Source organism: Arabidopsis lyrata, assembly GCF_000004255.2.
Source record: "Arabidopsis lyrata subsp. lyrata unplaced genomic scaffold ARALYscaffold_6, whole genome shotgun sequence".
NCBI classification, from domain to species: domain Eukaryota; kingdom Viridiplantae; phylum Streptophyta; class Magnoliopsida; order Brassicales; family Brassicaceae; genus Arabidopsis; species Arabidopsis lyrata.
In genome coordinates, this window is record NW_003302550.1 from 12840203 (window position 1) to 12860742 (window position 20540).

The window sequence follows — 20540 nt, forward strand, 5'->3', positions numbered from 1 at the left end:
TCAGGATTGAAACTCGTATAATGCATATAAGAAAATGTTAATTGTCAGAGGTTTAATTTTATGTTTCTTTGAAACGATTAAGGACTTTATATACTATTAGAAAGTAAGAATATAAGCAGCAAGCATTGCCATTATTGTGGGAGAAAAAGAGAAAAGTCAAACAAGAGAGGCTGACTTGACTTGGATTCGTGACCAAACTGTTATTACATTGACCAATACCAGCAAATGAGAGTCTGGGAGATAAAAACAGCACGCACTTTCTATTCACAATCGTATAACACCACAGCTTTCCTCTGTATTACGTGCCGTTTTGTTCGTATGCCATGTTTTTCTCTTAGAATCTCTGCAAACAAAAAAACATTTTGAGTACTTTTTTTTTTTTGTTCAACAACATTTTGAGTACTTAATATGAAAAAAAAACAATGATGAAATCATAGAAACGTTGAAAAGTTTTTAAAATGAATCTGATTAAAGTTTGCCAATCTAATCTCTTCTGCATTTGGCATAAGCTAGTGATCATACCCAAGAATCTAGATGAACACATTTAGTAAGGTAGTTTACCTTTCATGTTCTACGACCAAACACATGGTTCAAGGTTCTTGGTAAGTAGGTATTGGGACACCTGAACCATCCGTCAGTTTCTTGTAAGCACTTTGCAGTCTTCTTGTTACCGGTCCTACTTTTCCTTCACCGATCACACGCCCATCAATTTTCACAACCTAAAACCAATAAACTTGACAAATAAGCGACATGAAAGCAACCAGAAAGTGTTTCACAAGAAGGAAATTCACTCAAAACATTTGAGATTTTCGTATTCTGTGATTTTATTATAGAGATTGTGCATGTACCGGGCTGAGTTCTCCCATAGTTCCTGTAGTCCATACCTAGAAAATTTTGATACGGATTGATAATACTTAGTTAGTGATCATTTGAGATTCTAAGATTGGGGAAAAGATTAGGAAACCTCATCAGCTGTATGGAATTCCGACAAGCTAATTCTACGTTCTTCTAAGATGAAGTTCTCTTTCACCACCAGTTCCATGACCTGGACATGGATTAGAAAATAAGATGAAAGTCACTGAGATATGTTAGAAGAAAGAATGTGAATCGTTTTCTCTCTTACAGTAGCTCGGGTAATGCCCGGTAGACAATAATCTGCGTGAGGAGTGAGTACTCGGTCTTTCTTCACCATGAACTGCACCAACAGAGTTCCTCCACCATTTTAGTTACCAAACGCTGCATTGAGATTTAGTACGCTTCTTCAGAGGGTAAAAATGTTTAATCTAGAGATCTTACAATGTTGGTTGCATTGGTTTCAGACACAAAGCCATCCTTGTCAAGCATGATTGCATCATCGACTTTGGCATTGTTGCTTTCAATCTGTCATTCGAGAATAAAACATCTCACAAAGCCCTAAAAACACATGATCACTGATTCACCTCGATGCCAGGCAAATGATGGTACCTTTGCAAGTATATTATTGAGGAGGTTGTTGTGATGAATCTTGGAATCTAAATTCTGGAAAAAAAGAGAAAAGAAAGAGAGATTAAACAACAATGGACAATAAATTATTTGAGTAAATGTGTTTCTCAACTAAATATAAATGCAAAACAATGAGACGAATTTTATACATTGGGTGAATTGCGGCGTGTAGTTGCAGTCACTAGCACAATTCCGCCATCATTGTCATATACTGGAGGCTTCCATTCGGCAAGCACTACATTATTTGGAAAACTCAAAAACAAATTTCCATAGAGTTTAGTTGAATGCTTGCAAGAAACAAATCTGAAACTTTACCGATCAAAGTACATCCATAACGGTTAAATGCAGGGCTCATTCCAGAAGTGACCTTGAGAAAAATTCATAGGTTGTTTTGGTGTAAAATGATTGCAATGAAAACAGAAAGAAGCATCTCTTTTGCATATAATTTACTTAGAACTTGGTCAAAGTGTAATTAATACCTTTTTGCCTCGAGTTAGAGACAGTCTTATATGTGTATTGTCAAACATCCCATTGGTTATGAGAGTTCTGAAGATGGCTTCTTTTATCTGTGCATTTTCCATTGTGATATCTTCATTCAAAAACCAAAATTCAAAACTATGACAATGATTTTTATCCTCATCAAATACTTACCTCCTCGCGGGTTGGGACATTGTTGAAAGCCAGAGCCTTTGCTGAATCAGACAACCTATATGCAACAACACTTCAACATATTAATAAGAATGCTTCGAAGAGTGCTCAGGATTTTTTCCTCTTACTTGCTTCTTACCGGTCTAGATGTTCTTCAAGCTTGAATACTTTTCCTTTATATATTCGAAGACCTTCCCATACAGAGTCACCACCTTGCACGACCGAGTCAAAAACAGAAACCTTAAGCAAGAATAAGAAAAATAACATCAGAACATACACATAAACAAGCAATAACAAACAGAGATCCATGTATAGTTCAAGCACCTTTGCCATCTCACGTGGCACAATCTCATCACCAACCCAAGCAAGAAGTTTAGCATTTTCAGGAACCGGGAGACTGGGAGGAGTTAAGGTGCTGGTCAAGAGAGATGACTTGTGCTTCACTTGGCGCCTGAGAATGTTGTATAGCGGTAAACATTGCTCTAGCAAATCGTAATGCATTAAAGGGAAAGTCTGAAAGCAAAACAAAGCACATTGTAGTTTGAATGATGTCTGGGTTCCAGAATCGTTAATTTCAGTAAAACCAGGCTTTGTACCTGAGGGTACTTCTTCGGAGAAGAAAACCCCGTTGATTTGTGAAGAGTCTTGTACCACCATGGAGCCCAAAGTCCATCTTCTGGTATAGGACCAGCCTCCCATCTTTAAGAAAACACAAACAATAAAAATACCGTCATTGCTTTTGCCATTAACGGTCAAATCCAAGAGATCCCTAGAAGAGCATAGAGGGGTCTACTTAAGCATAGAGGCTTGAAACGGGATCTCTAAGTCATCGCAAAGACTGCGTAGTGTAACCTGAAAATAGAAGAATGACACACACATAAGCATCTTCTTACATAAGAGAATGGAGTTCACTGTCAAAATTTCACAATATAGCAATGAAACCTCGGGATCTCGCTGGAGCTCATCTGCATCGATGATTGCTGGTGGTGTTCCCATCTGACAGAGATCACTGTATATCGATACTAACTCTCCTAATCCCAATTCGTGAAACGATGAAGGGTGTACCTTCTCAAAAGAAGGCTGCAAGAAAAGACAAACAAACAAAAGCAAAGAAAAGAAACATCCCAAAACTGAAAGTATCAGACCCATAAACGTCAAGACAAAACCAACTCAGAAGAATCTCCAAGAATACATAACACCAGAAGTGAGTTTGAGAAGCTTACCAATATGTTAAGGGGATTGCGTATCAATATAAAGTGCTTTCCTTTACTCATTAGTTCACTCGGCAAACCAAGAAGCCGCTGTTTCGATATATGCTGTGCAGAGAAGGACCCGAAACACAAGAAGAATCACAATCTTATCTCAAACACATAGAAAGAAATTGAAGTCTCTAAATGAGAAAGAGAAGTGAGAGTATAACCTTACAAAACCTATATTTCTTCTTTCCTGGACCATAAATGATATCCTTCACCACCTTTTCTCCATCACACTCCTATTAGAAAACGCGACGATTATACTATTTCTCCTCTATGCCTATATTGATAAATGTGAATTGACATACCATTTTAGAGAGAAGCTCATCTCTGTATGGCCTATCAACACCCGTAGACTTGAGGAACGCAGCGTATAATGGCTCGTCGAGGACTTCAATGTCATCTCTCTGAAGATATTCAAACCAAAGCATCTTGCAAGTTACATCTCACACCAAACATAGTTTGACAGTGACTCAAAAATGTCGAAACTTTTATTCAGAAATGTTTAACACTGAGGACACAGATGTTTTGAAGCCAAGAAGAAGAATTAAAACCACAATTTCGATCCTTTTTTTTTTTCTCATCTATCAATCCACAGAGAACTGTTTCTCTATTGGCCAGAAAACGGGACTCAAACAAAATTTAGATCATCAATGAACTTTCTATCATAAAACAGTACCTGGGAAAATCTGTTCCATTTCCAGGGAAAATCTCTGAATAAAGTAAGAAAAAAGAGTACCTGGGCAAAGGAGTACAAAAGAGTGGTGCTGAGTGATCTTGGAGCAGACCATGCGTGAATCACCTCCATTAAAGACGATCGCTTTGAAACCAAACAGACGCTTCAACTAAACTATTATTGCCTTTGTCCGTGTTCCTCTTTATAAACAAGAACCAGCCGAGAGAATCTTGGACTCATGTAAAATAGATTTTTTTACAGTTTTGGGAAAGAATATGATAAGTTTCCAAAGAGTTTGATTGATGTTTTTTTATTAGCTTAATTATCTTCACAAGCATCTTATCCTATCTCTTGCCACATCGAAGTTGGTGAGTGATAATGTATTTATTTGCACTCACAGAGGTGCGTTTATGGCGGTCACTACTGGCGTTTTGTAGCAACAACCAGTTGTATTGTGAGCCCTTAATCTAAGATCAACATTCACATTTCTGCAAACACATGAAACGCTAATAACAGCGATTTCAATCTTCGATATGAACATCCAACTACCATCTTGGAAAATGTTTCGATTAACGGTCCAAGAATCTTTGATTTCGATTGTAAAGAAATTAAAGTGCTTCTGAAAGAATTACATCATCTGGAGGATATGGAAAAGAGCCGAACGCTTGAGCGGTCATATGAATGCATATATGGTAAAAGCTCGAAGGGAGGCCTAAGTTCTGCGGTCACGTCTGTGATGGAAAGGTCCATTTGGTCTACTAGTGTCAAGAACACATTAAAAGTGTCTGCATTGCGAATTACTGATGCGATATAAGCCACCTTGGGGCTGTGTCCTTGTGGTGTCGTGTCACTATCTTCAGTCTCAAAAGAGCCATTGTCTCTTTTTGGTGGTTTATTTAGAAGGGCTACGAGAACCCGAAGTAGATGAGGGAGACATGACGGGTCATAGATTACATCTGCGCCTAGACTGATAAGAACGTAAGGGTTAGTGACATAAGCAACATCTTTTACTAAATAATTCTCGATTTTTACTCACATAATATCTGGACGATATTCACTCAGTTCACTTTCCGATGCAGTTTCCCACGGAAGATGAATGCATTTAACTTGCTGTTAAAGAAAAAGGAATAGATCTTGAATCGGTTAAGTCTATCATATATACTCTGAATCAGAAAGCAAAAAGAAACTATTTGCTACTTACTGTACTCTGAGCTTCTCCAGGTTGTTTGAGCAACTCGTCATCATAGTTTAAGTGATTCCTCTCCAAATTCAGCTTCATGTTAGACAGAGTTAAGAGATCTCCATCTGTTAGTATCACCTACGCAAGAAAAACTAGTGACTCACCATAGCTTTGTAAATATGACCAGAACTTTGGTAATAAGCAATTAAATTAAGGGATACCTTTTTGGCCTTCACATGTGCAAGGCAAATTCCGACCATGCCAACTCCAGAACCAACCTAAAACAGAAGCTCCATCAAATCATGAAATGAACATAATAGATCAGAACAAACCTCATCGGTCAATAAACTAACCTCAAAACAGAATTTATTGGCGAATAACTCTGGAAATGACAAAACAAACTCTGACAGAAACAGACTTGATGGCCAGATGGAACACCTGCTCGAAACCCAAGCTCCAAGGTGAGCAACGTTGAACGAGACTCAGTGCAATGAAATGAATCTGTGGTTATCAAATGATCATAAAAAAGACTCCTACCCAGTATCTCCTTCAAGCATGTTCAGCGAACATTGCAGCGGAATAACTAATTTCCTCGACCTTGGACAACTTGGGTGTTTGTATGAACCTAATCCATAGAATAAGTCAGCAAAACACATCTCAATAGTAACTTCAAACAATGAACAAAAGACATATAATTTCACCTTCTGGGAATAGAAAAGAGATGAATTTGGTAATCCTTATGTTTTCTTTCACCAATGTATCTTCCTAAAACACCCAACCAAACTTAGTTTTGTTTTCCATCAACTACGAAAAAAAGAAGAAAACTTCAAAATAACAAAGAAAATAGTACACCTTAGAAGTTAACATGTAAAGAGCATACTCTTCATATACTTCATCCAATACTTCACCATTCTCTAACTCAACTTCATTTATGAGTTTCTTCAGTAACTTCTTCGCGTATGATGCATTACCATTCGTAGCCTGAACGAGTTTAACAGTAAATTTACACATTATTACAACTCAAGATTCATTTTTTTCCAGAGAAAACTAATTTGGCAAACACTAACAAGTCCCAAAATTAATAACTTGACTACAAAAAGCTTAACAAAGTCATAAAGGTTCCAAATTTCTCTTGAGTTCTCAGAAGAGTAGAATTTACTTACCGCTTTAACACAAATTTCCCAGAAAAATCTCTGGGCGTTCTCAGTAATTGATCCTCCGGTACACCCTCTACACAAAAAGAACATACAGAAGCAAAATCAAACGCCGGAGCTAATGGAACAAAGAAGCTAGCGGCGGCGACGACGGCGCGAATGATGGTAGTTTTACCTAGCGAGAGTGATAACGGAGTCCACTGGTTCCATGGCGAGGAAAGCAGAGAGTACATGAAGGTTCTGTGACTCCGCCTCCGTCTCCGCCGCCATGACTTCGCCGTGTCAAGCTCCGAGGATCACCAGCCACATCAAAGCATAAAAATTTGTAAGCTTTGGGCCTAATGGGCCTGAAGGGCCTAAAATGATTTGGTCCGTCAAATGACTAAATAACCCTTCGAAAACTACGAAATTTCTAAAGTACCCTTCACTTTGCACCATCCTTTGTCTTTTTAAAAACTTCAGAGAATCTCCACACTTCTTATCCATTAGAAGCCATGAAGTCTTCTTCTATCTTCTTCTTCTTCCTCTTCTCATGGCAATTCTACTTCACTCTCTCTCTCTTCATCCACCAAACCCTAAACCTCAAAACCCTAATAAACCCAAAATTGTCTCTCCTTTTGCAACTTTTCGGAGAGATGTGGTGCTTAGAACAGCATCTCTCTGCTTCGTCTCTTTCATCATTCAAAACCCAATTCAAGAGTCATTAGCCGATCCTTTGAAGTCTTCCAAACCGCTAAGACTCGGCATTGCCAATACTAAGTCTTGGTTCCAGTTCTTTGGTGATGGGTTCGCTATTAGGGTTCCTCCTGACTTTGAAGACGTCAATGAGCCTGAGGTGTGTATCTCTGTGAACCAATCTCTTATGAATACGAATCTCTGAGACGTTAATTTCGTTTAGTCTCTTACTAAAATCTGAAATTGGACGCTAAAATTATGAAAAGACTGCTCCTTTGGTTAAAGTTGGAGACTTTTTAATGATCAATGTTTTTGGCTGCGTAGTTAGGTCTTAATCAACGGTTGTTCTAGTCAGTTTGATTTTGGGTTTAAGAGTTACTGTTGCATTGTGTTCTGTAGTTCAAGATCAGTAGAATCTTAAGCCTGAATTCAAAAACTGGTTCTACTTCCTTTTCTTGGGATGATATGATCATTTGTTCTTGACAGTGTGTTATCTTATGCTCTAGGATTACTCTGCGGGATTGTCACTCTATGGGGACAAGGCAAAGCCGCAAACTTTCGCCGCCCGGTTCCAAACTCCTGATGGGTATCGTTTGTTCCTCTTCCTTCGTTGGATTTCCATTTGGACTTGTGTGATAAATCATTTGTGGATGCAGATCAGAAGTTTTGAGTGTAGTCATTCGCCCTTCAAATCAACTTAAGATCACTTTCTTAGAGGTTTGCACAACAAATTTCCTTTATGAGTCTTACATTTCTTGAATCTTCAGTTCAGAGGTTTACTTGTTCGGTAAGTGCTCATCGAATGATCTATGATTCAAATAGGCTAAAGATATATCCGATTTGGGATCATTAAAGGCAGCTGCAAGACTCTTTGTTCCAGGTTCTCTAAATTATACGCATATTTGAAAGTCGCTTAGAATCTTTCCTTAGAAATCCGTTTAATTTTCTGGTCATTGTTAAATTCTTTTAACCATGAGCAGGTGCCGCGACTATTTACTCTGCTCGTACAATCAAGGTAAAGGAAGAAGAAGGTTTAAGGCAAGTTTGCTTCGAACTATACTCCCATCAGTCATCAGTTTGGGAATTTGTCTTCTTGATTGGAAAATTTGATGTTCTTGTTATTTTATATCTGCAGAAATTACTACTTCTATGAGTTTGGTAGAGATGAAGAACGCATAGCTCTAGTAGCCTCTGTGAACAGAGGGAAGGTCTCTGCTGCAAACACATATTTGATTACTCTTTGACCTTCATATTTCCAGATTCATTACTCACTCTATGTTTCTTTCTTAATCTTGAAAAGGTTTATATCGCTGGAGCAGCTGCACCGGAATCCAAATGGAAAGACGATGAGTTAAAGCTTCGATCTGCTGCCATTTCTTTCACAATCCTATAATCGAAAAGGCAGCTTCTTCATCTAACAGAAAACGCAAAACATGCTCTCTAGTCGACTCAAAAATGTGGAACTAAGAACAAACCGGCCAAATGCGATAACCGGACATTGTTTTGAGACACATTTTTCCATTCATTTTTGTTATCTGTTTTCTTTGGTGATGTAATATGTTCATTGATGTTTTGTATTATGAGAAAACAAATCAAGATTCTTTGTACAGCCAAATTCGTAAGAACGTAATTTTACTGATTATGCTGTCTAGTGTCTGCAGTTGCGGTTTGGTCATCAAAATCACAGATTTCCTGCATTTGTGTTGTTGCAACCCTGCTCACATGTTTTAGCTAATCGCCTAATCGTAAGAAACATGCGTTTGCGTTTTCCCCAAACGTGCGTTCACATTTTCAGTCTACAAGAGAGGTACACCGAGATACGGTGCTCCGCGATGTACTGAATCTATTCCGCCTTAAACCCTGCCGATTGAAGTCGAACTTCGCTCGAACAGACAGAGAGATCCTTCAAATGGAATTCGAGATCAATGAAAGTTAGGGTTTTTCTTTGAGATTTCTTCACACTAATCAAAAATGGCGCTCGTAAGAAGATTTCAAACAGTTCGTTCTTTGTTGAAAACAGCTGGATCAAGAGAATCTTCTTCTCTTCCGTAAGCAAATTTCCTAACTTTGATTCTTCTTCCTTTGATTGCGTTTTAGGAAAAATGCGTGAAATTGAACTCTGAATCGTTTCTACTACCAAAAGTTTCAATTTTTAGCTTCTTCATCATTGGTTTTGTCCAGATTTCGGAATGGAAATGAGTTCTCTTTGATTCAAATTGGAGATGATTTCAGATTTGGGTGTTGGAGAAGCTATCATTCTTCTCTTTATCAGGGTACTTTCCTCAATTTTCTCCATTGAATTTGACTGTGAATTGATGCTTTTGGAGTAATTTAGTAATGTAATTGACATTTCCAGTTCCTGAAGCTCATGGAAAAAGTGTGTATTCACGTTTATATGAAGGCCACAACAACGCCAACACACATTTGCTTCGATCTACAATGGTAAAAATCACCAGCTTCATCATTAGGTGTTAAAATCACTGATCTGTGGTTTGATTCATATGTTCATTGTTTGTGTTGTTTATCAGATTGCAGAGTCTTTGCCGTTTACGAACGATAAAAGGTCTGCTACAACGCAAGTAAAGGCACCACCTCAGCTACAGAAAACGGTGTGTCAAGTGTCTCAACCTCGATTGCTTTTTCTCACATTTTTGGTTTTGGTTTTTGATGTCGTTGATATATAGATACATTGCTTCCTATGGTTTTGATTGTCTCACATCAGTATTTATGAATGCAGGGTGCCGTTAGAGTGTCCATGGTAAGTCCTGGATTTGTATATGAACCCTATGCACTCCAGGAGAAAATCTCGATTTGGCGAAGGTAATTTGGATAAGATTCCTTATTCTGCTTGTTTTCACGGTTAATCATTTTAGGAAGTTCTGAGTATAAGCTACGATATAATTGTTCTACTAGAGTTGAGTTTTTAATTACCTCAGCTATTTTCTGTCAATTGTATTTCAGATGTTTTACAAGAAGTGGTTGGCGAAGAACGAAAGAGGATTTTATACGGGAGGTAGAAACATATTCACGCATTATCTAGACTAGAACATAGTATATATTTTGCAGATGTCTTAATACATGTGAAAACTCTAAATTTCAGCTAAGAAGTGCCTACGCTATCGCTAAGTTAAGAAAGACTGGGTATTCAAAGAATACGTTCTACATAGAAGCACTAGAGTTATACAAACAGGTATTACTTATACACCTTTTGGTTGTTTTTGTTTTTTCTTAGGTCTCATAGTAAAATGTTTTATAATCGTCTTGAGTTAGCTACCCGGGTTTTCTTCAGATTAATATTCTGATGGCCAATGGTGACAAGAAGACGATAAGGAAAAACGTAACTGAAAGAATGTATTCTGTAAGGTTTCCACAGTATTTTTTGTATTGAAGTTGAAGATGATGATATGGTCTTCTGTATTGTTAAATTTTTGTTTCTTTTCACTATTAGGCACTGAAGAACGAAATTAAACAGAGAGAAGCCATGTGGGATGGTGTTTACTGGGAAATGATTGAGCCGGTTGTCAAGATCCGAACTTTACAAGCTCGACTGGCAAGTTCTTTTAACAGCTTGAATTTATTTTAGATACTGAGAATTATGATCTGAAGCAACGAATGATAAAAGATTCCCCCTGCGGCCCTGCTAGTGGATTTTCAAACTGACCCTATTCTTTTCATCCTTTTGACAACTTCTCAGATCGGAATTGACCGGACAGACCTTAAGAAAGCATTCATACAACTGACACTCGAGTTTCTGACAAAGCAGGTCAGTGATCTTAAGTCATCATTTTGTTTCTCGTGCATTGGGGGTTGTAATGAGTTCTTGAGATCTTTTCTATCTTCAGAAATTCGAAGCATACGATGCAAAAGGCAATGTAGTAGCTGGAGACAGGAACAAAGAGGTGAAGTAAAGTTTAATCATTGCTTTTCGATGATTTTTTCTAAACTGCAACCAATTGGTAAACAGTGGATCGAAAAAGAAAAAAAATAGGCTAGATCCACATGAACCTCCTGAGAATATCCATAAAAATAAACACAATATTTGGCCTGGATCGATGAAAAATCTGGGTCAACTTACTAGTAATCGCCTAATCGGTTTGGAAAATCGGAGAAGTTCTTTTACCTACAAGCGAGCTACAAGTTTGTTGCTTGTGCAGGTGCTTGTACGTGACATATGGGTCTTTGAGAAGTCTCTTTTCCATACAGGAGCTTACTGGCGGCTCTGTGGGCGGATCAAATTATGAAGTATTGCAACATTGTGGACAAAGAGTGTCAACAGTTTCAGACAGAATAAAATCCAACATGTTCCTGGTTTTTGCTGAGTCAGTAATCTCCTTTACGGTTGTATTTCTTCTATTTTTCTCTTACAATTCAAGCCTGAATGTTAGTATCTGATTAGGTTCCTAGAGAAATCTACTTTGCTATTTTGCGAGGTAAATCATCGATACAAGCAAAGATCAGAAAAATATGTGTTGGGTAGTCTCTTTGTAAACCTCATTGGAACCACTTTCGTTTTTGTTTTTGTTGTGGTTCATTAGCAGAGACTGGTTTTGTTGCTTCTGTCACTTTCTTTGTTCTCTTCTTCCTTTTAAATTATTGGTGGAGTATTAATGAATAATTAATTCATGTAACTAGTGAAAGTAAGGGACCTTTCAGAGGATAAGAGTTGTGTTGTGTTGAAGGAAAAAAAGAGATTTTTTTTTTGTTTCCAAAATTCACAAGTTATATCCTCAAACTCAATTTGTACACAACAGGTCATCCTACAGAGTACAGGTAAGAAGACAAGTTTCAACTACTTGCCAACTACTCTTCAGGAAAAAAAAAACAAAATGTTTTAAATGTGGCCATAACAATACTTTAAGAGATGGCAGATGGGTAACAAAAAAAGTTTTTGAACTTTTTCTTTGGACAGTGTTCAAAGAGCATCTTTAAACGTGAATATTTTTTTCTTATAAATATTTAGTAATTTTACTAAAGAGTTAATTAGCTAAATATAAATATTTCAATCATGATGATAGAAAAAAAAAACCATTTTGGCTAGTTTGACTGGTATTTATACCTTTTTTAGTAAAAAAAATTGCAATTATGACAACAAAATAAATATATCTTTACTAATCTTCTATATATTTAAAATAGGAAAGTTCACATTTTTTTTCAGATTTTTTATTTTTATTTATTTAATTTCTTTTGTAACATTTATTTGGTTATATTATCTTTTCTGTCAAAGTTTTTGTTCTATTATCTTTAGTTTTAATATTCTGAAACCAAAAATCAAACACATATTGAATGTACTCACCATAAATATATATATATATATATATATATATATATATATATATATATTTCAAAATTTCAAAAATTTAATTTTATTTATAAATATTTCTTATGTATTATATTGATTGAGTTTGAAATTGAAAATTATTCTTTCCTAATTTTTTTAAACATCATTATTTCCTAAATTATAAAAACTGAACCTTATAAAGTATAAAAATTAAACTATATAACCTAAAATTTATACAATTATTTTCCTATAAATAAATTTTTTTTATCGTATGACATTCAACACAAATATCATTCTGCTTATAATTTTTAATACCGAATGTTACAATTATTTCAAAACGAAACAACAATATCTTATATTTATCAAATGTATATATATTAATATAAATAAGAATTAACTTATCAAATATATATATATACTTTTTACAATAAATAAAATTATTCACAAAACTAAATAAAATAAAATTCGAAATTGTTTAACTTAAAAGCAACAATTTCGATTAAAAAAAAAAACAAAAAAAGAAATCAAATCGTAGCGAACTTCTTGATCCAAAATAAAAGAAAAACAAATCTTAGCGATCTTTGTTTGACTGCGAGCGAATGGGCAGTGGGGGCGGCAGTGTCTGCTCTTCTCTCTCTTACTCTTCTTCTTCCACTTGCTTTGCTTCTCTTTTCTCTATTTGTTCTCCTTCATCTTCTTCGCTGAAACTCAATCCAAGACGCTTCCTTTTCCATAACCCTACAAATCTGAGAAAGCAGGCACCTTTGAGGTGTGGGAGATCCCCGGAGATGGAATCAAAGAAACCCATTTTCGATGTGGAAACGTTTGATGATGACTTTGTTCAGAAACTGGTTTATGATGCTCTCGTTTGGTCTTCTCTTCACGGACTCGTCGTCGGTGACAAAACTTACCAGGTTTTCTAGTTACTTGCCCAACTAAAGTTCCAATCTTTTGATCTTGTGTTCCCATAAAATCGGAGAAAAATTCGAAATTTATGATCTGTATGAATCGTGTATAGCTGAATTGTGTTAGTTTCATGGTCTTAGCTTTGGATGCCATACTTGATCTGAATCAAACTTATATATATATATCACTTGTTATGGATGGATTGGTTTTGATGAGAATATTATGATTACAGAAATCAGGAAATGTTCCAGGGGTTGGATTGATGCACGCACCGATTTCATTGCTACCAACTGCATTCCCTGAAATTTATTGGAAGCAAGCTTGTGATGTTACTCCTATTTTCAATGAATTGATTGATCGTGTTAGCTTGGATGGGAAGTTCTTACAGGATAGTCTCTCTAGGTTCGTTTTTCTTTAAGTCTTTATCTCGGTATCTATCGGAATCTTTATGCTTTGGATTATAACAAGCAATGTTCTTTTATTGATTTTCTATGTTCTAGAACGAAAAAAGCTGACGTCTTTACATCTAGACTTCTCGACATTCACTCCAAGATGCTTGAAAGAAACAAGAAAGAGGTATATTTCGCTCTCGTCTGGTTTCATGTTAAGCTCGATTATTCGGTTCTGGATGTTATTCATTTGGCTATGTTTGTGATTGCAGGACATTCGTCTGGGTTTGCATCGGTTGGATTATATGCTTGACGAAGAAACAAATTCACTTCTTCAGATTGAGATGAACACTATCTCTAGTTCGTTTCCAGGCCTTAGTCGTCTTGTTAGCCAGCTACACCAGTATACCATCTTCTGCATAACCTGTTGTGTTTTTTTTTTTTTTTGCATTATACAGCGGCATATTAGCTAAAAAGCTTTACTTTTTACTTATTCCTCTTGTTTGCAGGTCATTGCTTCGATCTTATGGGGATCAGATTGGCATAGACTCTGAACGTGTACCTAGAAATACATCCACAATCCAATTTGCTGATGCAATAGCTAAAGCTTGGTTGGAGTACAATAACCCAAGGTTAGCCTTAAACAAAAATTACGTTCTTAAGTGTGGTAAAAATACTAGAATCAAGAATCCAATTTGCTGATGTAATTCAAAGGTTTTTTGTTTAAAGCTAGAGTTTTTCTTGGTTTCAGAGCGGTTGTCATGGTAACTGTACAGCCAGAAGAACGCAACATGTACGATCAACATTTGCTGAGCAGTATATTGAGAGAAAAATATCCTCTTTTTATCTTGTTTCTTTGGTTTCTAGGGGTCGAACTTGACTTTTTATCCTATATTGGTACCAAACAAAGGGTTGTTGTTCTTCCTTAGCTTCAGAACACGCACAATATAGTAGCCATCAGGAAGACTCTAGCAGAAGTCGAAACTGAAGGGAGTGTACAAGAGGATGGAACCCTTATTGTGTAAGCATTTGGTTGCGTTGTGGTTTTTGAGAACTTACACATTCATCTTTAAAGCTTTGTTGGAGTTTGTTGTTGCAGTGGCGGCCAAGCAGTCGCAGTTGTTTATTTCAGATCTGGCTATACTCCCAATGATCATCCGTCTGAATCAGTAAGTTGCCGTCAACTTCCAATATTGTGGTTTTACTCTTTGAGAATATCTGAATCATATCTTTGGTTTATTTGTTTCAATTTGCAGGAATGGAATGCTAGGCTGCTTATTGAGGAGTCTTCAGCGGTCAAATGCCCGAGTATAGCTTACCATTTAACTGGCAGCAAGAAAATCCAGCAAGAACTGGCAAAACCAGGTGTTCTCGAGAGGTAAATGGATCGCCATTTATCTTGTAGAGAGGATGAAACTGAAGACAGTTTCCAAATATATCAAAGGCGATGACTGTTTTTTAACTTTAAACATGAGAAACAGGTTTCTGGACAACAAAGAGGACATTGCTAAGCTGAGGAAATGCTTTGCGGGGCTTTGGAGCTTGGATGACCCAGAAATCGTCAAGCAGGCAATCGAAAAACCCGGACTGTTTGTTATGAAGCCTCAGAGAGAAGGCGGAGGTGAGAACCCAATTGAGTCTCCCTAACGCTTCAACTTTTCCGGTCATATTCAAAGCGTATCTTCTTGGATTCTTCCAGGAAACAACATCTATGGAGATGATGTGAGGGAAAATCTTTTGAGACTGCAGAAAGAAGGAGAGGACGGAAACGCTGCGTATATCCTGATGCAGAGGATATTCCCAAAGGTCTCAAACATGTTCTTGGTGCGAGAAGGCGTTTACCATAAAAATCAAGTTATATCAGAACTCGGTGTCTATGGTGCTTACCTCAGGTACAGAGCAGAAAGGAGAAGAATTTGGTATGCTTCATTCATTCTCTACTTAATTTTGTGCCATAATCTTTGATTAAATGAAATGTGTAGGAACAAAGACAACGTTATAGTTAACGAGCAGAGTGGTTATCTAATGCGCACAAAGATCGAGTCATCAGATGAAGGCGGCGTTGCCGCTGGTTTTGCAGTATTGGACAGCATTTATCTGAATTGAGATGGATCACATTCACAACCATCCTGATCAATTTTTCTGCTGGTTCGTTCCTTCTTGTTCTTCTTCTTGCTTGTTAAAGATTTGTGTATTAATTCATGAAGGTCAATAAGACTCTAGGCAAAGCTCTTACAATTCTTTCCATAGGACCGCAAAGCATATATTGCTTATCGTTATTTTAGACCGTGTGAGACGATCAGTCGTTTAAGATCATGAATGGAATAAGAGATCAATCATGGAATCTGGGGTGTATAGGATTGTTAAGCTTCCCATTGCAACATATCCAACACATTTATTCGTTATTAACACTTACTTCAAAGTGGTGGTTTAGACCATATAGGTACATATACATACACAAACAAATGTTATGAATCAACGAATGTCCGTATATCCGATGCCTCTCCGTTTTGAGGGAAAGATAGCAAAGAAGAAGCTCGCCATTGTCAACACCATAACCGCAAAATACTTAATCAAAAGTACGAAATGACCACCCCAACTGTTTTCATCGCCCTCCGGGAGCAAACACCTCCGAAAATCCGAACTCTCTACGGCTAACGCCAAGAACACGACCACTGACACGAAAGCATGCACGAAATCCACAAAACTCAGCTTGTATCTCCTTTTCTTGTCAGCCGTTAAGCCGGATTCCGGATCATAACCGTCCTTGGGATAGTCGTTGAGGATGTAGAGACCGTTCGAGGTGGCAATTCCGTAGTAAATGCGGCCATCTTGGCCTACATATGAGTCGGTGAAGGAGGAGAAGAAGCAAGCCGCGGCGCAAAAGGAGATGAGGGAAATGGTGAGGAGTTTATTGGCGGGTTTATTGTTGCACTCGCCGCCATTGGAGAAAGACGGTAGTAGGGTTTCGAATATGAGGGCGGTTCCGGTGGGCAAGAGGTTGGCGAAGTTTCCGGCGGACGGTAGAGATCTAATGAACGACGCCTCCATTTTGTATTTTGGTCCGGAGAGGGGAAAGTTTGTATGTTATACGGAGAAAGAGTGTTTTCTATGTTCTTCTATACGTAATGCATGCATGCGTGAGGATACGTTAGATGCGTCCTTATATACATTTCTTAAAGATATCGAGTTTTTTTGGTGTCCTAATATTAATATGTAATATTTATTTTGTGTTATAAAATACATTTGTACACATTTTGTCAGAAAAAAAAAACTATTTATAATTAAATACAAATTTTGATAACCTTTTTTTATTTAGAAGTTTTGATCTATTGGAACTTAATTACTCCTTTGGCTGGTCGTTAATGGAATTGTGGTGCATCAAGATATTAAGTAATGGTTTAAGTTTTCTCGTTTTTTTTAGTTTAAATCTTAAACAGTAAAATTACTTTTATGAAAGTGATATTCTTACAAAATTAGATTTCTTATATTTGCAAAAAAAAAAACTAAAACGTAATAATTGGAGAATGTGCATGTTCTATGAGATTGAGTCCATTAAGCGACATCTTGCACGGTTGTACCTAACTCATTTTGGTGACTCTGTCTTACAAAATACATCAAATTGTATAATACAGAAGACATGTAACGTCTAATTAATGGTCTTTCTTTTAAAGTATTTAACTTGTATTCTATATTATGTAGTATTTTTTTTTTTTTTCACTGAAAGATTATATATAATCAAAGAGTTTTACACATAAGCCGGCAAGAAACATAATTATTCCGGAGACAAAGAGCCGGCGAGTTTAACTAAAACCCCCAGAAACAAGAGCCGAGTTTAACTAAAACCCCCAGAAACAAGAGCCGGTGAGTTTAACTAAAACCCCCAGAGACAAGAGCCGGCGAGTTTGACTAAAACCCCCAGAAACAGGGCCCCACAAAAGGGAAAACAAACAGAGGAATTAAAACAAAATCCAGCATACAGGAAAGCAACTTAAGATTCCACAGAAGCAACACTGAAACCTCTTGCACACAAATGACCGATAAGCATTTCCATAGAACCAGATGATGCCAAAGAAGAGCTACAAACATGAGCCTTGAGCAGAACCCATCATTAGATTGCCTCCAAAACTGAAAGCCCGAGAAGGGAACAAAAGCAAACCCACACAGCCACAACTATGGCAGAAACGAAACAGGTGCAGCAAGGAGAAGACTATATTATGTAGTATAACTAAGAGAAAATCTGTATGAAAATTTAACCTTGTACAAAAAAAAAAAAATGTAAGATTTTTTTTTTGATAAAGAAAAATGTAAGATGTTACTAATGTTGGAACTTGTTTTTTGACGAAGTGGTTTTGATCACTTTCCGGTAGATTTTTCGGTAAAGACGTTCATCGGAATGACCGTTTCTTGGGCATGATGTAATCATCGCTGCGTGCATTATACAGTAGTGTATTTGAATGTCAAAAACGAAGTTTGTATGAATGAGAAATGGATGTCCGAAGTGGGTAGCTTGTAAAGCTTGAAATTTTGACTTTGAATCAAATGGCCTACTTCGGAAGTTAAAGGAGAAACCCAATTACACATGGGCTGTATTTGGGATTTGAAAAATGGAAAATGGGCTTATAAGCCATAAGATTATTCTTATTTTTCTAAATTGTTTTGATTAAATTTGTTAATTAAATTAATAAATATCTCCTTTAATATTAGGTTTTGTAACAACAAAATCAATCAATGACAATTAAGGAGGAATAATTATTTTGACTTTGAAATTGAAAATCAATTCTCATAAGTATCGTATCCTCCTCTTAATTTTGTGTACGTTGAGATTTTGGGTATAAAACGATGGCCATTGTTTCTCATTTAGACACACGTTCACCAACATAATCTCCTTCCTTTTCTTCTCTTCTCTAGTTCGAGTCTGAGAGTACAACACAAGGCTAGTGTTCGATTAGCTTTTGATTTGAGTGTTGCGAATCAAAAGAAGAAACAGTTTTATCTTAGGACTCTAATTGTCATCAAACCATTGCACTACAGGGCGATTTTTGAGTTAAGGAGAGAGATCATCAAAGTTCTCGACTCTGTTTACCACCGTCAATCTCCGTTCCTCAATCATCCTTTTGGTATTGTTGATTTTCGATACTTGTTCTATGTTAATTTCTTTACAAATATCAAATTGTGCCTATGTTGAAATATTCAGGTCCTACAACTAACCTCAGACATTATGATACATAGTAAGCCACCTAGCCCTATTGCACACATAACGATCAAACCCTTTTTCATCCTTAGAACCAAGGATGAAAAACAAAAAAAACCATGGAGAAAACATTATAAATATTCATCTAATGAAATTTCCAGTTGCAAGATGCATAAACATTAAAATAAACAACGAACAGTGGTCTTCTTAGAAACGAGAGCAAACGTTTCATTATTATCTAATCCTTGTTCTTGATGATTACCGAGAATAACAAGCCTCACTACGTAACATTTCATTATGTCATCATATTTAGCTTATATAACCTGCGAATGCCTTCTTATCATGTGACCAGTTAATAGGCGTCCAAGTCTCATTGTCTTTAAAAGCTTTGATCTCGATCGACAGCCATTGCATCTTTTCATTTGGGATATTGCATAGCTTATTAGAATATAGACTTCGAAGTCAAAACTAATTGACAATAAGTGGATTGGTCCATAAATTTTATATATTAGTCAAAATCCTTTTTTCTTTCTACGGTGGGATATTTTTATCCCTAATATGCTCCCTCGAGATGATGAATTTTCTAGTCATTGATCTCTATATGATCGGACAAAGATCGACGGACCAACTGTTGGGTTGGGCCGATTGTGGATTTGGACACATATGGATCAGACTCTAATACCATATTAGAATATGGTGGGTTTCCAACTCAAAACCAACTGGTTATGATGGATTGACCCATATATCTTATATACTAGTCAAGATCCATTGTCTTTTCCAATGTGAAATATTATTATCACTAATACTGTGGTCAAAAAGCCTTTGTAGGCATTTGAATAAATATCAATAAAATTAGTTGGAGCTAAAAGTATGATATTTACGTTGACTTTTGTGAAATATGTAACATATGGCTCAAGCATCACTAATTTTTTATGAGAAAATTTAAGAATTAGCCACTTTTAGGAGGTCTAATTTGAAGAGTAAACACTTTTAAAAAATAATTTGGAGGATAAACATTTCTCTCTCTCTTCTCTATTAGATGAGCTTTTGTGTAATGATATACTTACCCTTTTTTCTTGGTTTGTAAATATATTCTCCAAAAGACTGGGCTTAATAAAAATCTACTGACTATCAAATTATTTGGGTCTATCTAGGTCAACAAACAACACATTGTACAAAACATAACAGAGGATAAACACCAACATAGTGTACAAGGCTATCCAGTGTACATTCATTTCCAATGTACATGTAAATCAAGTATACCGACTAAACAAGGGACATACAAACCATGTGTAAAGAGCCTATCTAGTGTACATGAAAATTAGTGTATAAGCATATCGAGTATACATACAAGTTCGACAAACAAATCTAATGTACATACTAAACAGTGGACAATTACCAACATAGTGTATATACATTTCCATTGTACATGCAAATCTTGTGTACAGACTAAACATGGTATACCCAATATACATGAAAATTCAATGTACATATTCAATAATCGACATGCACATCGAATGGATAGACACATAATAATGGGTAATCGTTTGAGCCAAATACACATCCTATTATCTAAATGAGCCTCGTTGTATTTAGAATTGACCCAATACTCATAAAAATCAGGACCCACACCAACATATCTCTCTATTAGACACGGAATACTTTGGTCTTTGATATATTATTTTGTCTCTTACTCTATTACACA

At 36.5% G+C, this 20540-nt stretch overlaps 6 protein-coding genes across 6 annotated transcripts; 3 read left to right on the forward strand and 3 right to left on the reverse strand.

Moving 5' to 3' along the window:
- Positions 1-104: 104 nt before the first annotated feature.
- On the reverse strand, positions 105-4412 carry LOC9310441 (branched-chain-amino-acid aminotransferase-like protein 2). The gene is made up of 20 exons (XM_021021246.1): positions 4123-4412; positions 3692-3790; positions 3551-3622; positions 3354-3446; positions 3073-3210; positions 2924-2982; positions 2727-2829; positions 2455-2643; positions 2270-2370; positions 2134-2188; positions 1962-2048; positions 1798-1849; positions 1632-1717; positions 1465-1518; positions 1297-1380; positions 1124-1195; positions 965-1045; positions 849-884; positions 562-719; positions 105-343 (listed from the first exon to the last, which is right to left on the reverse strand). Exons 1-19 carry the CDS (start codon positions 4189-4191, stop codon positions 591-593), a joined length of 1659 nt encoding a protein of 552 aa, XP_020876905.1. The 5' UTR covers positions 4192-4412; the 3' UTR covers positions 105-343; positions 562-590.
- A 132-nt stretch (positions 4413-4544) lies between these two features.
- Positions 4545-6707, reverse strand: LOC9310442 (putative uncharacterized protein DDB_G0277003). The gene is made up of 10 exons (XM_002874329.2): positions 6569-6707; positions 6403-6469; positions 6092-6220; positions 5941-6004; positions 5777-5864; positions 5593-5677; positions 5461-5517; positions 5261-5377; positions 5096-5169; positions 4545-5026 (listed from the first exon to the last, which is right to left on the reverse strand). Exons 1-10 carry the CDS (start codon positions 6661-6663, stop codon positions 4693-4695), a joined length of 1110 nt encoding a protein of 369 aa, XP_002874375.1. The 5' UTR covers positions 6664-6707; the 3' UTR covers positions 4545-4692.
- A 131-nt stretch (positions 6708-6838) lies between these two features.
- On the forward strand, positions 6839-8719 carry LOC9310443. The gene is made up of 7 exons (XM_002872226.2): positions 6839-7228; positions 7575-7654; positions 7725-7785; positions 7891-7948; positions 8049-8106; positions 8204-8276; positions 8369-8719. The coding sequence occupies exons 1-7, from the start codon at positions 6926-6928 to the stop codon at positions 8459-8461; spliced, it is 726 nt and encodes a 241-aa protein (XP_002872272.1). The 5' UTR covers positions 6839-6925; the 3' UTR covers positions 8462-8719.
- Positions 8720-8908: 189 nt separating this feature from the next.
- Positions 8909-11696, forward strand: LOC9308342 (39S ribosomal protein L45, mitochondrial). Its single transcript, XM_002872227.2, has 12 exons — positions 8909-9116; positions 9250-9341; positions 9425-9510; positions 9597-9677; positions 9806-9888; positions 10030-10081; positions 10169-10258; positions 10358-10426; positions 10517-10618; positions 10763-10831; positions 10911-10967; positions 11223-11696. The coding sequence occupies exons 1-12, from the start codon at positions 9040-9042 to the stop codon at positions 11307-11309; spliced, it is 945 nt and encodes a 314-aa protein (XP_002872273.1). The 5' UTR covers positions 8909-9039; the 3' UTR covers positions 11310-11696.
- Positions 11697-12856: 1160 nt separating this feature from the next.
- On the forward strand, positions 12857-15985 carry LOC9308343 (glutathione synthetase, chloroplastic). The gene is made up of 12 exons (XM_021021249.1): positions 12857-13260; positions 13485-13654; positions 13753-13828; positions 13914-14044; positions 14151-14273; positions 14393-14473; positions 14582-14662; positions 14741-14810; positions 14898-15019; positions 15123-15262; positions 15341-15533; positions 15624-15985. Exons 1-12 carry the CDS (start codon positions 12946-12948, stop codon positions 15745-15747), a joined length of 1626 nt encoding a protein of 541 aa, XP_020876908.1. The 5' UTR covers positions 12857-12945; the 3' UTR covers positions 15748-15985.
- A 91-nt stretch (positions 15986-16076) lies between these two features.
- LOC9308344 lies at positions 16077-16909 on the reverse strand. The gene has a single exon (XM_002874330.2). It carries the CDS (start codon positions 16690-16692, stop codon positions 16117-16119), a length of 576 nt encoding a protein of 191 aa, XP_002874376.1. The 5' UTR covers positions 16693-16909; the 3' UTR covers positions 16077-16116.
- Between the last annotated feature and the right edge of the window lie 3631 nt (positions 16910-20540).

What these genes read in the sequence shown, in the direction of transcription:
- LOC9308343 (XM_021021249.1), top strand. Translation starts at nt 12,946, where the DNA reads ATGGGCAGTGGGGGCGGCAGTGTCTGCTCTTCTCTCTCTTACTCTTCT. An exon ending in ATGATCATCCGTCTGAATCA is followed by an intron (nt 14,811 to 14,897) that starts GTAAGTTGCCGT and finishes TTCAATTTGCAG; the next exon opens with GAATGGAATGCTAGGCTGCT. An exon ending in GCCTCAGAGAGAAGGCGGAG is followed by an intron (nt 15,263 to 15,340) that starts GTGAGAACCCAA and finishes GGATTCTTCCAG; the next exon opens with GAAACAACATCTATGGAGAT.
- LOC9310441 (XM_021021246.1), bottom strand. Translation starts at nt 4,191, where the DNA reads ATGGAGGTGATTCACGCATGGTCTGCTCCAAGATCACTCAGCACCACT. An exon ending in ATGTCCCAACCCGCGAGGAG is followed by an intron (nt 2,049 to 2,133) that starts GTAAGTATTTGA and finishes GAAAATGCACAG; the next exon opens with ATAAAAGAAGCCATCTTCAG. An exon ending in CACGCCGCAATTCACCCAAT is followed by an intron (nt 1,519 to 1,631) that starts GTATAAAATTCG and finishes CTTTTTTTCCAG; the next exon opens with AATTTAGATTCCAAGATTCA.
- LOC9310443 (XM_002872226.2), top strand. Translation starts at nt 6,926, where the DNA reads ATGGCAATTCTACTTCACTCTCTCTCTCTTCATCCACCAAACCCTAAA. An exon ending in TTAAGATCACTTTCTTAGAG is followed by an intron (nt 7,786 to 7,890) that starts GTTTGCACAACA and finishes TGATTCAAATAG; the next exon opens with GCTAAAGATATATCCGATTT. An exon ending in TGCAAGACTCTTTGTTCCAG is followed by an intron (nt 7,949 to 8,048) that starts GTTCTCTAAATT and finishes AACCATGAGCAG; the next exon opens with GTGCCGCGACTATTTACTCT.
- LOC9308342 (XM_002872227.2), top strand. Translation starts at nt 9,040, where the DNA reads ATGGCGCTCGTAAGAAGATTTCAAACAGTTCGTTCTTTGTTGAAAACA. An exon ending in AAAATCTCGATTTGGCGAAG is followed by an intron (nt 9,889 to 10,029) that starts GTAATTTGGATA and finishes ATTGTATTTCAG; the next exon opens with ATGTTTTACAAGAAGTGGTT. An exon ending in CTGGAGACAGGAACAAAGAG is followed by an intron (nt 10,968 to 11,222) that starts GTGAAGTAAAGT and finishes TTGCTTGTGCAG; the next exon opens with GTGCTTGTACGTGACATATG.
- LOC9310442 (XM_002874329.2), bottom strand. Translation starts at nt 6,663, where the DNA reads ATGGCGGCGGAGACGGAGGCGGAGTCACAGAACCTTCATGTACTCTCT. An exon ending in CCAATAAATTCTGTTTTGAG is followed by an intron (nt 5,518 to 5,592) that starts GTTAGTTTATTG and finishes CTTCTGTTTTAG; the next exon opens with GTTGGTTCTGGAGTTGGCAT. An exon ending in CACATGTGAAGGCCAAAAAG is followed by an intron (nt 5,378 to 5,460) that starts GTATCCCTTAAT and finishes TTTCTTGCGTAG; the next exon opens with GTGATACTAACAGATGGAGA.
- LOC9308344 (XM_002874330.2), bottom strand. Translation starts at nt 16,692, where the DNA reads ATGGAGGCGTCGTTCATTAGATCTCTACCGTCCGCCGGAAACTTCGCC.